The 13,060-nt window shown below is 39.3% G+C and overlaps 1 protein-coding gene across 5 annotated transcripts in view; it reads right to left on the bottom strand.

Annotated features, from left to right (window-relative positions):
- The window catches only part of RAPGEF4 (Rap guanine nucleotide exchange factor 4), a 153,703-nt gene that overhangs the window by 72,390 nt on the left and 68,253 nt on the right, over nucleotides 1–13,060 (bottom strand). For all 5 annotated transcript variants that reach the window (XM_054830896.1, XM_054830897.1, XM_054830900.1 and 2 more), the window contains 2 exons: nucleotides 8,113–8,185; nucleotides 7,285–7,349 (listed from right to left, as the gene is read on the bottom strand). In XM_054830896.1, coding sequence (XP_054686871.1) covers nucleotides 7,285–7,349; nucleotides 8,113–8,185 — 138 coding nt within the window. The remainder of the gene's footprint in view (nucleotides 1–7,284; nucleotides 7,350–8,112; nucleotides 8,186–13,060) is intronic.

Raw genomic sequence — 13,060 nt, 5'->3', positions numbered from 1 at the left:
CAAATTAAAAAAAAGAAAGATAATTGAAGAGCACCAAAATAACAATGATCACTGCTTGAGGGGACTCTTCATTCAGACATATACTGTGGAGATCATACATATTAATAGATGAAAAAGTCATGGAACTAAAAACTCATATAGTTTAGCTCTAACATTGACTCTATATGGATTGTTCTGCTGCTAACAGAGGAGGTCACTCTCTCTCTCCCCCCTACCTCTCATTCTTCATCTTTTCACTCCTCCCTGATGATAAAACCCACACTGTCCTGATTTGGATCTTGCAGGTAGCTTCACAATGACTCACTTAAAGTAGGATACGGAAGCAGACACACTTAGAGCTGTCCTTAGAGCCACCACAGTGAAAACTCCTCATTGTAGAAAGAAGGGACCATATTTTTTTCTTCTAAATTCATGGAAGGGCTTTGAGGACCAGGGATCCTTGAACTGGATCAAATACCCACTAAAGAGAAATTTTATTTTGACACACACACTGATAAATAATCACAGCAATCTGGACCAAGGATTCTCTTCTTTTTCTCCATAATGCTACTCATTCCTATATGGCAATAGATCAAATGAGAATCACTCATCACACCTGCAGGTTTCATATTGGGACTACTCTGGCTAGTTCTGTATTGGTCAGACTGGAGCCCAATTATATGATTAGGTACAGCAGGAGAAACTGTTTCCAACAGAAACTGCCATTAGGGTCTCCAGAACTGAGGGTACAAAATGAAATCATGGGTCATAGATATTTCTTAGATTATCAGGCAGCTGAATTGGATAACAGAAGATGGGGTGGTGCAAGCTTTTCTTTGAGGCATTACTATTCACACTGGCATTTGGAAGGGAAGCCTACAGCTGTGCATCATCTCCACATGGCTGGAACTGGAGACAGTGATGTACCAAAACCTTCCCTGGTGGTTCTGCAACAATTTAGTTTATGCAAAGCCTACTTATGTAAGCCAGAAGATCTACTAACAATTTTGTTTACATTAAAGAGCTCCGATGACATATTAAGACCTTCGCATTTTTCATTATAAAGTTCATTAGTAACATATGAAAAATGTATTTTTCACAGACTCCTACTCATCTCACACTCCTGTCTTTGTTATCTCTCCCGCCATATGCTGTCACCATGTGACTCATTGCCAGGGACTATATGCAGAGCCTCTGCACTAGCCAAATTGTTACAGGCTGTGATAATGATTGAACCCTGAGCAATTCCACTTAGAGCAAAATGAAGAACTTGAGCAGACCTCTAAGCAAATTACTTTCATATATGTGAAATTGGTGCCAAAATACCAGAGCAGCCCCTAAAAGTAATCGGTACAGTTAGGCCTGCATGAAGACATTATTTAGAAATATTTGCACATAGTGCTTTTATGCAACCACTTTAAAACCAGAAAAGGATAGGGAATTATTTTTTTAACCCTATGCTAACATTGTGTAGGAGAACTGACTCTGGCACAGAGCCCAGGAGAGGATAGGAATTAATGCATACATATCACGGGACAGTTATATAAACCATCCACATCATAGAAAATCAGTTCTGTTATAAAACAGTTTTCATGTGAATGTTGGAGAGGTTACCACTTCCAAACAAACACCTTGCTGTTGCATCCATAATCTTGCTAGAACACTGCCTGCTTTCCTGCGCTCTCTTTTTATTCTTTCTTGTAGGCTCACAATTTCATAAGCGTGTGAAACATTTCCCTTAGCATTCTGCTAATGCTCTATCAAATTCCACACTTGACAATCTACTGAATATGTTAAAAGATAAGCTTTCTTCTCAGTCATCTGGGAAAAGTAAATTGAAATATAGGGAAAGCAGAAGTAAAATTATTGTGTTTATTGCTACAGTAGCTAATATGGTGAATGAACATGATTATTACTGGTATCTTGTGTGGGCTCTTCAAGGCTGCATCTAGTGAACTGTAGTGTCATCTTTACAAACAGTATGCTTTCAAATGCCCAGAGCTATATTTAAGTGCTTGAAAATTGAAATAAGTGAATATTCCCAAGGTGAATTTGCCCGACAATGTTAAAAATTGCAATATTTTGAGGATTAACACTTAGATTATGTCCTTCTCTGTCAACTGAAAGATCTTTTCAATATAATTTTATTAAATGCATTTACAGTTGATAAAATAGCAAATCATGCTTTCAAAACCACTCCAATTATTAAATCAGCACAGCACCTAAACCTTATTGAAAATGCAGTAAAGGAATCTACATTTTATCACATCAATTTAACCAGGGAAGAAGATGGATGAAAAGGTGACTTTCAGCACATCCTATAGGAGCTTTGCTATACAAAATATCTTCAAATAAATCACTTCCAATAAGCTTCCAATCTAGAGGATTTGGAGTCATTACATGAAAAACATAAAGGGGAGGTTTCAGCCTGTAAGCTTCACAAACTCGATCCTGTGTTTTTTGAATATTACTTCGTGCACTAGAGGGAGCTCCTGCAACTCTTTATCACAATAGAAACCTAAATACAATACAGGAGCATAATGGAAATACAGCATGAGAGAGATTTCAGAAAAAAGATACCTCCTTCCACGCAATAGCAAAAATGACTGTATGAATTTGCACAACTTAATCTGCTTATATCTTCTGTGTTCAGTACGGTTTCCTCAGTACAAAGAAGATGAAGAACCACTTCCCCCCTTCCAGGATGTACACTTTCAATGAAGAAGACACAAATTTATGTAGGTTTTAAACAGTCATAGAGATTAAGTTGTACAAAAAGAAAACTAGCATGCTTTTTGAGGTGAGATGTTGTTTTAATTGAGTGTGTCACAGGAAAAATATATGTGAGCAGGTAATCAAAGTCTGTACCATAATAAACACAAAGAATTGAAGTCATAGAATCACAGAATAATTTGGGTTGGAAGAGACCTCACAGCCCATATAGTTCCAAGCCCCCTGCCATGGGCAGGGACACCCTCCACTAGACCAGGTTGCCCAAAGCCCCATCCAACCTGGCCTTGAACACTTCCAGGGAGGGGGCATCCACAGCTTCTCTGGGCAACCTGTTCCTGAAATTCTCTGCTTTCGGGCACTTAATTTTTCAGCCTTCCTTTCAAGCAGAATTTCTTTTGTGTAGTTTCTTTAGGATTTGGAGGTTCTTTTAGCAAACTGCAATATGGAGATTCCATTATGGAAAACAATATAGAAGTTCAGCTTGGATCATTAGCAGGGTTAAGTCTTTTCAACTATCAACTATTTGAATAAATAGAATAATTGTTACTAATCAGAGATTTCTCTTCTTTCTGTGGATCATTCCTATGCTGTCTTAGGCACAGCATCCACAGTTTGCAAAGGAGTTTAAGACATTTACTGACAGCACAAAAAAGCATTCAGCACCGCACTCCATAGGAGAGCAGAGATTCATGCTCTCCACGGGTCTGTCCTCTGTTCTTACTCACATTCCTTCCTGTGTCTCTACAACTCATTTCTGCGATGCCTGCTTCTTTAAAACTGTCATATATCTCATGTCTCCTGAGAAGAATGGGCTATTTCTTTACTCATTTCCCACCTGAGCACCAGTAGAGGGTATAAAAGCACAGGGGAGAAAACTGTGGCTTTCAGTTAGTGTCTGGCTTTATAATAATCAAAATGTTGTTCTAGCAACTCAAATGAGCAATTGCGAGAAAACCCACACCATTAAGCATCAACACAGGAATGCCCAAGCAGCCCAGGACCAGACAAACAGTGTGGGAATTCTGCACATGCAACACACACAGCCTGTGTGCACAAGCTTGCCATAAAACTGTGATGAGCCTCTAGTGAGCCAGTTTCAACTGAGATTTTTCAAGGTTTAGCAATACAGCCTATTTTATAGGAGGTCACAAATGGTACCCTTTAATGCTAGAAGCAGCCCCAAATGTGGAGCTCCTAGTCCAAAGGACAGGATTGCTAGCATTTCACTGGGAAAAGATATTTCAGATGTGCTATGTATTTTCCCCCAACCTCAATCTCAGAGAGGTTTGATCCATTTCAATTTAAAAATCAGCCAGAAACATAGTCTCAGCATGGCAAATTCAGTGTAAACAGTGAAAAAGTGGCCAAGTTGTAAGAACAGGATCTTGTAGTGGGAAGTACCATGCAACCCTGCTGCCAGCTCTGCTGGTAATATATGGAAACAGAACCACTACCTATTCTGTCTGCACGCTGGAACCCAACCTCCCCTGCGTTCTAAGTACTCTTCTGTATCTTTTCAAAAAATGTATTTGAAATTATTATTGATTTTGTCATTCTGGCTTTATGGCTATATTCATCTCGCAGATCCAGCTATATCCAACTCTACCCCATGAGAATTTTTGAAAACTAGAGCTTGAGAGACCAGTGTACAGATATTAGACTGACTAGTTAAAAAGCCCAAAGCTGTGTTATTTTCCCTTATGTAAGACAGCTTTAAATTGACATTGTTTCCATTCTCCAAAATATAACTGAGGACAGTAGCATACTCTGTCTCAGTATTTTATGCTCAATTTAACTACTATATTGCATTAAATGATGTGCAATAATGTAACCCTAAATGCAAATGAATTCATGTTTGGTGAAAGAAAATCTCTTTGCTGCCTTCTCCAAATAGGATTTTTTTATAGATTTTAATGAACTAGGAAAACTAAACATCCCCATATGGTGAGAAAATTTCAAGGCATGTATTAAAAGAAGTGTCTAACGTTACTCATCAAAAACTAATAGATGTGACAGGAGAAAAAAATTAAGCTATGAAGATGAAACTCAAATAATTAGCAAATACGGAAAATCGCCTATTACAGTGCTTGTAAAAGACTGAGCACAGGCTAAAAGAGAAAAACATGCATTTCAAATTTCAGGAGCAGAATACATTAAATTTCATTTGAAGCAAATTATTTATAAACTTCTCTAGAAAATTAAAACAACACACACACCTCCTGAAATAAATGCATCATTATGATCAGAACTACCAAAGATGTTGTGTTATCTTATCTCCTTCTCTCTAAGAGTGTAATGTTTTCTTACCACATGAAAGATTTTGAGGAACTTTCTCTGAATCTCAGAAAGTTCCTCAGTCTTTTTCTGGACATTACAGAGTAGCCTGCAGGCCTCTCCGAGACCTATTTGCTGCCAGTCCCACAGGCATCCTTCTGGCAACCTAAAGACATAAAGCAGTCTAAAGACGTCCTGCAAACACTTCCCTTTCCCTGGATGAATGCCCTTTGCTAATGCAGTAGCCATTTTAACAGCCATATATCACCCTATAATAAGCAAAATATATAAGAACTACAAACACAGGGCAGTTTTCTAGTACCCTGTTATTTTGTATTTCAAATAGCTGGCAACAACTCTGGGAATTTGGCTCTGCACTCCCAGTATCTCCCTGATCATTCAAAACTGACTGCAGGGCATGAAGATCAACATGTTGTGTAAGCACTATAACAGTTGTACAGTTTAAAACTGCGGGAATGAAGCTTGCATGCAATAAACAAAATACTCAAGTATTTATCTCTGCTGTAGTTACCTTTCACTGAACATAATTAAAGAGAACTGTGGCCATATGGCAAAAAACACAGAACTAGGATTCATGAACCGCTCCTATGCTGTGTAGGTTCTTCTGCCACATTTGTCATGGGACTGTCTGAGCTCCTCCAGGATGAAACAAGGTGACAAGCATCTGTCACATATTTACTCTCTCAGCTTCGCTCCACAGAAATGCGTACAGTGTGGGAGGGAGAAGGATGGCTGGTTTATATATGTGCCTTGGAGAGGAAGTTAATATGGTTTGCAAAGGACCTTATTCCTGTAAAAGTCATTGAACAGTTTGAGCCTGCCCCAGCCAAGTTCTGTCCCCTACCCAGGTTAACACTACTTTGTGTGGGAAGAGTCCTGTTGTGCTAGAAAAGCCCAGCTATTGGCAGCAGCATTAATCACTAAACTTTGCTCAGTTTCTAAAATACTTTGTACCTGGAAGTGTATATCATCCTTAGCTAAGCATCACTGCCCATCACCGGGGGGATACCACCTTCTAGGAAAGATGGATGTTTTTATCTTGTTACCTCTATCTGTTAACCTCTATCTGCTTCAGAAAATACAACAGTATCTTTTAGTTTGGATTCTATGCCTGGTGCTTTAACTGAGAGGTCAAGCAAGACCCCTGATCTGGCTTAACTCCAAGTGTAGCACTGAAATGCCAACGTCTTAGAGAAGCACTGAGTCTTAACTCATAACTGTTCGTAAAATGCTTACAGAATGAAAGGTGGTATCTAAGTATCTAAGAATTATTAGTCAGTGCATGGAAAAATGTTTATTTTCATACAGGATAAGACTGTGTCAGGAAGTAGTATAGCATTAGTGAGTAAGACTCTAGAAAAAGGAACTGCATGCCGTTACATTTATACATTTAGTAAAGGCAGAATGTGACAATTAAGAAAGGTCAGTACCCTTGAGGAAGCAGGACAGACAGACAGGGAGAGGTGGAAGTAGTTATTTTTGCATTAAGGAAACACGCTAAAATATTCATGGTCTTTATCTGCTGTCCAGAGATGGTTTTGCGTAACAAAAATACCTTTAACCTTTTAAAGGCATCACACAAATGCATCCAATTAAACTCCTATGTCCAGAAAGAAGGCATCCAAGCATCTATTACTGTAACTTTTCTACTCCTGCCATAAAAAAATCTAGAAGTTATTAATCTTTACAGCAATGCCTGACACTATTTCTTCCCACTATCATAATTACTTTAAAACCAGCATAGAAATATTAATGAGTTCTTTCATGTGGGTCCTCATCTGGTGAGACTGAAGGCACAGAACTATTTTACAAAGGGGAACTAGGACATAAAGCCGCTCTCTGAACACAGGAGAAAATTCACCCTGAGCGAAGGGCCGGAACAATGCCTATGCATCAGTTAAGACTCAGTTAAGCCTTAAAATAGGATTTAATTATGAATTTTATGAGCCATTGGCTATGCACTGGTCTTGTCACAGTGCTGCTTTTCTTCCTTACCCTCGGCACCTTTCTGACAAAGATAGGACAACCAGATTGTAACACAAACTTCAGCAGCAGTACGTTTTCTAATAATGATGATTCTGAACCAGTTGCTTTCTCCATTTATATGATACAATGTCTAAAGCATCCTTATAATTTGTATACTATACTCACATGCATCAACCACATGCCTTGCATCTGCACCTGGTTCTTTTCAATTTAAGGCCGTACTTTTGTATTTTTCACTACCAAATCCCCTGCCCCCATCAAAAAACAAAGTCAAAATTAGGTGTGATTTACCTTATTACAATTTTTAGAAACCTGGCAAAGAGCACTGCTTGACATACTGTCCTTATCTGGCATTCCTAAAAAAAGATTACAGAAAATAAATACATACTGTACATTCGTTAAGTAACAGTGGAGATATTTATCAATAGAATAGGGAATTGGAGGGTTCAATACTTTAATAACATACACATTAATCTATGATTTTTAAGAGCAAAACATTTATTCAGACAAAAGTTTTCTCTTGTGAACACAAAAAAGACAAAAATTTAGCTTGTGTAAATAATATAAAATCTTTGCTAAACATAGTACTTTCTCACAACTTAACATTTGAAGTATGTATACAGGATTCATTTATATTTTTTAATTTAACATTACCTGTGCTTTAGTACCTGAAGTCAAATGTGACATTGAGTTTGCAGTAACTAGCATTGCTATGCTACGCTATGCTAGTTTCACAAATAGAAGATATTGAACACATAACATGTGGGACAAAATTTGCAGATGCAATTGCTAGCCATCAGATACTGTCCTGGTTGGCATCTAAATAATCCTCTGGCAACTAAATAAGAGTACCTTGATTACAGAAGTGATGTCCTTTAGTCAACAGGCCTGGCTCATAGTGCAGATTTGTGTACAGCACTGTGTACACTCTTATACAGTTGGGAATGCAGTTAGGCAAGTTCCAAAGTATTTCCTACGATCTGCAGTATTAATACCATCGTAACACTGAACTGAATTTAACATTTAAATTCCAACACCCAAACCCAGAGGACTTCACTCTTCCCCTTTCTTCTCTTTTCTTTTTTTCCTAACATCTGATGTCTATTTTCTCATACTTACTGTCATTGTTGGAGCCAGTTTCCATAACACCATAAGGAGGAGTGAGAAGTCCAGACATATACTGTCGATATTTCTGAAAGACATCAATGGCACATTCAGTCAGGTACAGATGTACCAAGCCATTCAATGGATGATGTGGTATTTACATTTGTGTGTCTGCTGCCTTGTGCTTCACAAGCACACAAGCAATCTGAGGCAGTCAGATAGGTCTTTATTCTTAAGGAGGCTACAAGGCCTGCTTTCTTGACTGGAGCACATTGCCTTTATTTTATCAAAAGTTGTGTTAAAACAGTTCCCTCCATCTTCCCCAAAGCATGACTTTGAGGGTTCTAATAAATCAATATTGTACTTAGTTGTGTGATTTCCCATAAAGGCTGTTTTAAAGCTCGTTTGAAATTACACTACTCAGCTGAACTCAAGCTAGAAAGCTACTTTATTGTAGGGATAGAGACAAGGCTGTTAACTAAGGATTCATGAGGATCATGTACCACTACAATTTTGGTGTCAGATTTGAAACATACAGGATTTAGTGCGAAAATTCTTAAACATCTAAGTCCAACACACTAAGTTTGGTTTTCAGAAACTACAAGGTTATGAAACACACAGATCCAGCACCTCATGTTATGTATACATACACACACAAAAAACTGTATTATCAGATGAAACTTTCTAACTGTAAAAATAATGTCCCTTGTACCATTGTAAACTACATAATTGCAACTGATGTCAGTAACTAGTATTTTTCTTCAGTGACTGCTGGTGACATGATCAATAAGGTTCAAAGCTCTGTCTAGGGCTTAAGAAATGCACAGAAGCTAATAAATAACACCGAGGGAAAAAATATCCTTTTATCAAATACAAATCATTCAATGAAGAAGTGACACATTTTTGTTTTCAATCATACTATATTACTGTCACGCTTAAGGGCAAACAATTATAATTTCCTTTTGGAACTGTCAGAAAACAAGATTGTGCAACAGGGATGCTGATGATCAGTGTAAATAAAATGTGTCCTGCAGTCCTCAGGATGTGTAGTGAGCTGAATGTGAAGAACCAACCAGCTGAAATTCATGTAGGTTTCAACTAAGCACACAGAATAACTGAGACAGAAAATTTCCCTCATAGTACAACCTTAATTTAAAAGTGTTACCCTTTGCTCTATGGAGCTGTTGGGATGTACTCACTTCTAAAATGTTGTCTGCTGGATTTTAACAGATGCTTGAATTACCCTTTTAACATTTCTTTTTCTTAGAAATGGATATGAAAATATCATTAATTCTAAAACTAAAGAGTGTCTTGCATTCTAAATAATAACAAAAGCTACAAAGATTACATTAATCTTAATAATCCAATCCTATTTTTAGACAAGCTATTACATCCTAAAGCTTAGTAACATATTATTTAAATCTCACCCATAATCCAGCTGAAAATTCATAGGGGCAAAACTATGTTATATCCCTGGTCAGTCATACAAAATAAATGCTACTTCATTTGAGGATAAAACTTTCCTATTTTCTTTCCCAAACCATTTACTTTCCCATACTCTGCATCCAGTCCTATGCCTGGAACTCAGTGAGAGGAAGAACGTGAGAAACAATTATTTTCTCAGTTCAACTAGCAAATCACACACATAAAACAAGGGAAAAACTCATTTTGGTTGGCCAAATGAAAAATAGGAAAACAACAAGGGGCTGCAATAAGATTTTATTCAAACAGTAGATAAACGTTTTATTCTACCTTCTACTGAATTTGGTCTTGAAATATGATTTGGAAATGGAAAATTGAAATGTTTCATTTGGATATGATAAAATCAAATTTTATAGGTCTTTTTTCTTTTGTTCTTCCTCACAGTTCAGATGATATTTGTTTCTTTGTTCTGTTTTTCCCAAAATAGCATTTTCCCAGAAATACATTATTAGCCCACACTTAATCCACCTTGATAAGGAACTTGAATTGTAGGAAGACACTAATTTTCTCTTTTATTTCATACACCACGTTCACAGTCATCATACACTGCATGGCAGTTTCCCTTCTGATTAACTCTCTAATACTTTTCCTGATTATTCTTCTCATGAAACGAAACACAGAGCACACCATACAATTTCCAAAACATTTGGTGGCCTAGCTCAACAAAAATACCTACAGGTAGAATAAGCCAGAATCACATATAACACTTTAAAGGAAGCACCTAACACCATTCAGCCCCACCTCATGCTCAGGATGCCAAAGCCCACCAGGAACAAAAGCACGGGCTGCCAAGAACTTCAACTCTGTCATCTTCCACATGAAGGTCCCACCCTGCCATGGGATGAGTCTACTTATGAGTCAGATAGAGCAAGCCCAGTGAGCAGTGTTGCCTCTGAAGGAGTTCAGGCAGCATTACCAGAAGAGGCATTAATTCAAGACATGCCCTCGGAAAGCCCAGTTGTTCAGACTCCTCCAGGGGACCTCTGCATAAATGAAACTACCTGCTGTATCTGGAGGGAAGGCTGATATGACTGCCTACACATGGTCTCCTACGAAGATACCTCGGTGGGGTGCGGGCTGACGTAGGAGGTATAATTTACACCAAATTTGTGTCACCACATCAGTCAAATGTCAAGGAACGTTTATTTGTGAAGAAGTCAGGGAAACACTGTTTGCTGGGAAACCTAAGTATCCAAAGACAGATGTAAGTAACTGCATAAAGATTCACAGGATCACATGAAGTAATGAAGTTCCAGGCATGAGGTCTCTCAAAGCTGAGATAATGAGGAAAACACAACACTGACTGTGAGACCTATCTTGTTACCGTAATGTCTGTAAATGAAAAGAAAATGCAGTAAGTTAAATTGTACTGGTAGGTGGCATTTAAAATCATCCTGAAGATTAACAGACTAAATATTTACAAAAGGCTTTTGAAAGTGTATTCCACTGGTGGTATGAACCTGGAAAGGCTTTCCTTATGAAAGACAACAACAGCTATCAAATCATCATAAGCTTGTTTATTACCAGAAGTCTTCAAGTTCTGTAAATCCAACATGACAGCAGGTTTTAAAACTACACTCAGTGACCTATTCACTCTGTCTTCAGATTTCTACCAATTTATAAACTCTATCACGCAACAACTTAAAGATCAGACACTTCTTGCATCTAATCTGACAGCGCAAGTAATAAAGACAGTATTTTTTCTTCCAGTTACTGATCGCCTCATATCCATGCAGTGGTGAAAATTAACACGACCTTTTCAGCCACTGTTATAGCCTAAAGCACAGAAGAGTGCTGACAAGGAACAGTTGGGGGTGGGAGAAAAGGAGGAAAGAGAGTAACACACTTGCCTTACTGGGGAGATGCTGTGGGTGAATTTTCATACCAACAGTTCTTAAGGACACTCATTGTCAGGCTTTTCAGTGTGCTCCTTTGCATGTTTTTATTTAGGCTTTATTTGCAGTTACCTGCAGTTAGTCTCAGAGGTTTTCACGACCACAATAGATTTTCTCGTACTCAGTAAACATAATTTGTTGTATTTTTATATGCTAATGTTTAGAAAAGCAATTACTATAATTCTGATGCAAGCTATCTCTAAATTCCTTACAAATACATAAGGTATATAAGATATGTCTTCGTAGTTAGTCCCTTCTCTTCTGCTGCAAGTACTGAAGAGCTAATACCTGTTTAAAGGGAAAGGAGGAGCAAATAAGAGATCTATGCAATAGAAGCACTACAAAACAGTCAGGTAGATGTGAAGAAAATAGATGAGCCTTTGTTTTCCTCCATGGGCATTGTGTAGCAAAGCCACAGCACTCTAATGGGAAAGGCTCAGGACTGATGAAGGGAAGACCTCCTGGGTATAAGGCTTTGAACGCAGGTTATCATAGAATCATAGAATCATAGAATGGTTTGGGTTGGAAGGGACCTCAAAGATCATCTAGTTCCAACCCCCCTGCTGCAGGCAGGGACACCCTCCACTAGACCACATTGCCCAAAGCCTCATCCAACCTGGTCTTAAACACTTCCAGGGATGGGGCATCCACAACCTCTCTGGGCAACCTGTTCCAGTGCCTCACCACTGGAACAGTAAAGAATTTCTTTCTAACATCTGATCTAAATTGACCCTCCTTCAGCTTGAACCCATTACCCCTTGTCCTGTCACTACACTCCCTGATAAACAGTCCCTCACCAGCTTTCCTGTAGGTCCCTTCAGGTACTGATAAGCCGCAATTAGATCTCCCTGGAGCCGCCTTTTCTCCAAGCTGAACAACCCCAACTCTCTCAGCCTGTCCTCACAGGAGAGGTGCTCCAGCCCTCCAGTCAGCTTTGTGGCCCTCCTCTGGACTCGCTCCAACAGCTCAATGTCTCTCCTGTACTGGGGCCCCCAGAGCTGGATGCAGTACTCCAGGTGGGGTCTCACAAGAGTGGAGTAGAGGGGCAGGATCACCTCCCTCCACCTGCTGGTCATGCCTCTCTTGATGCAGCCCAGGACACAGTTGGCTTTCTGGGCTGCAAACGCACACTGCTGGCTCATGTTGAGCTTCTCATCAATCCATACCCCTAAGTCCTTCTCCTCGGGGCTGCTTTCAATCCATTCCTCGCCCAGCCTATAGTCGTGCTTGGGATTGCGCTGACCCACATGCAGGACCTTGCACTTGGCCTTGTTGAACTTCATGCGGTTCGCATGGGCCCACCTCTCCAGCCTGTCAAGGTCCCTCTGGATGGCATCCCTTCCCTCCAGCATGTCGACCACACCACACGGCTTGGTGTTGTCGGCAAACTTGCTGAGGGTGCACTCGATCCCACTGTCCATGTTGCCGACAAAGATGTTGAACAGTGCCAGTCCCAGTACCAACCCCTGAGGAACACCACTCGTCACCGTTCTCCACTTGGACATTGAGCCGTTGATCACAACCCTTTGAGTGCGACCATCCAGCCAATTCCTTAACCACCACGTGGTCCATCCATCGAATCCATG

This window comes from Grus americana, chromosome 6 (genome assembly GCF_028858705.1).
Source record: "Grus americana isolate bGruAme1 chromosome 6, bGruAme1.mat, whole genome shotgun sequence".
In the NCBI taxonomy this organism is placed as follows: domain Eukaryota; kingdom Metazoa; phylum Chordata; class Aves; order Gruiformes; family Gruidae; genus Grus; species Grus americana.
This window is presented reverse-complemented; position numbering and strand designations above follow the sequence as displayed.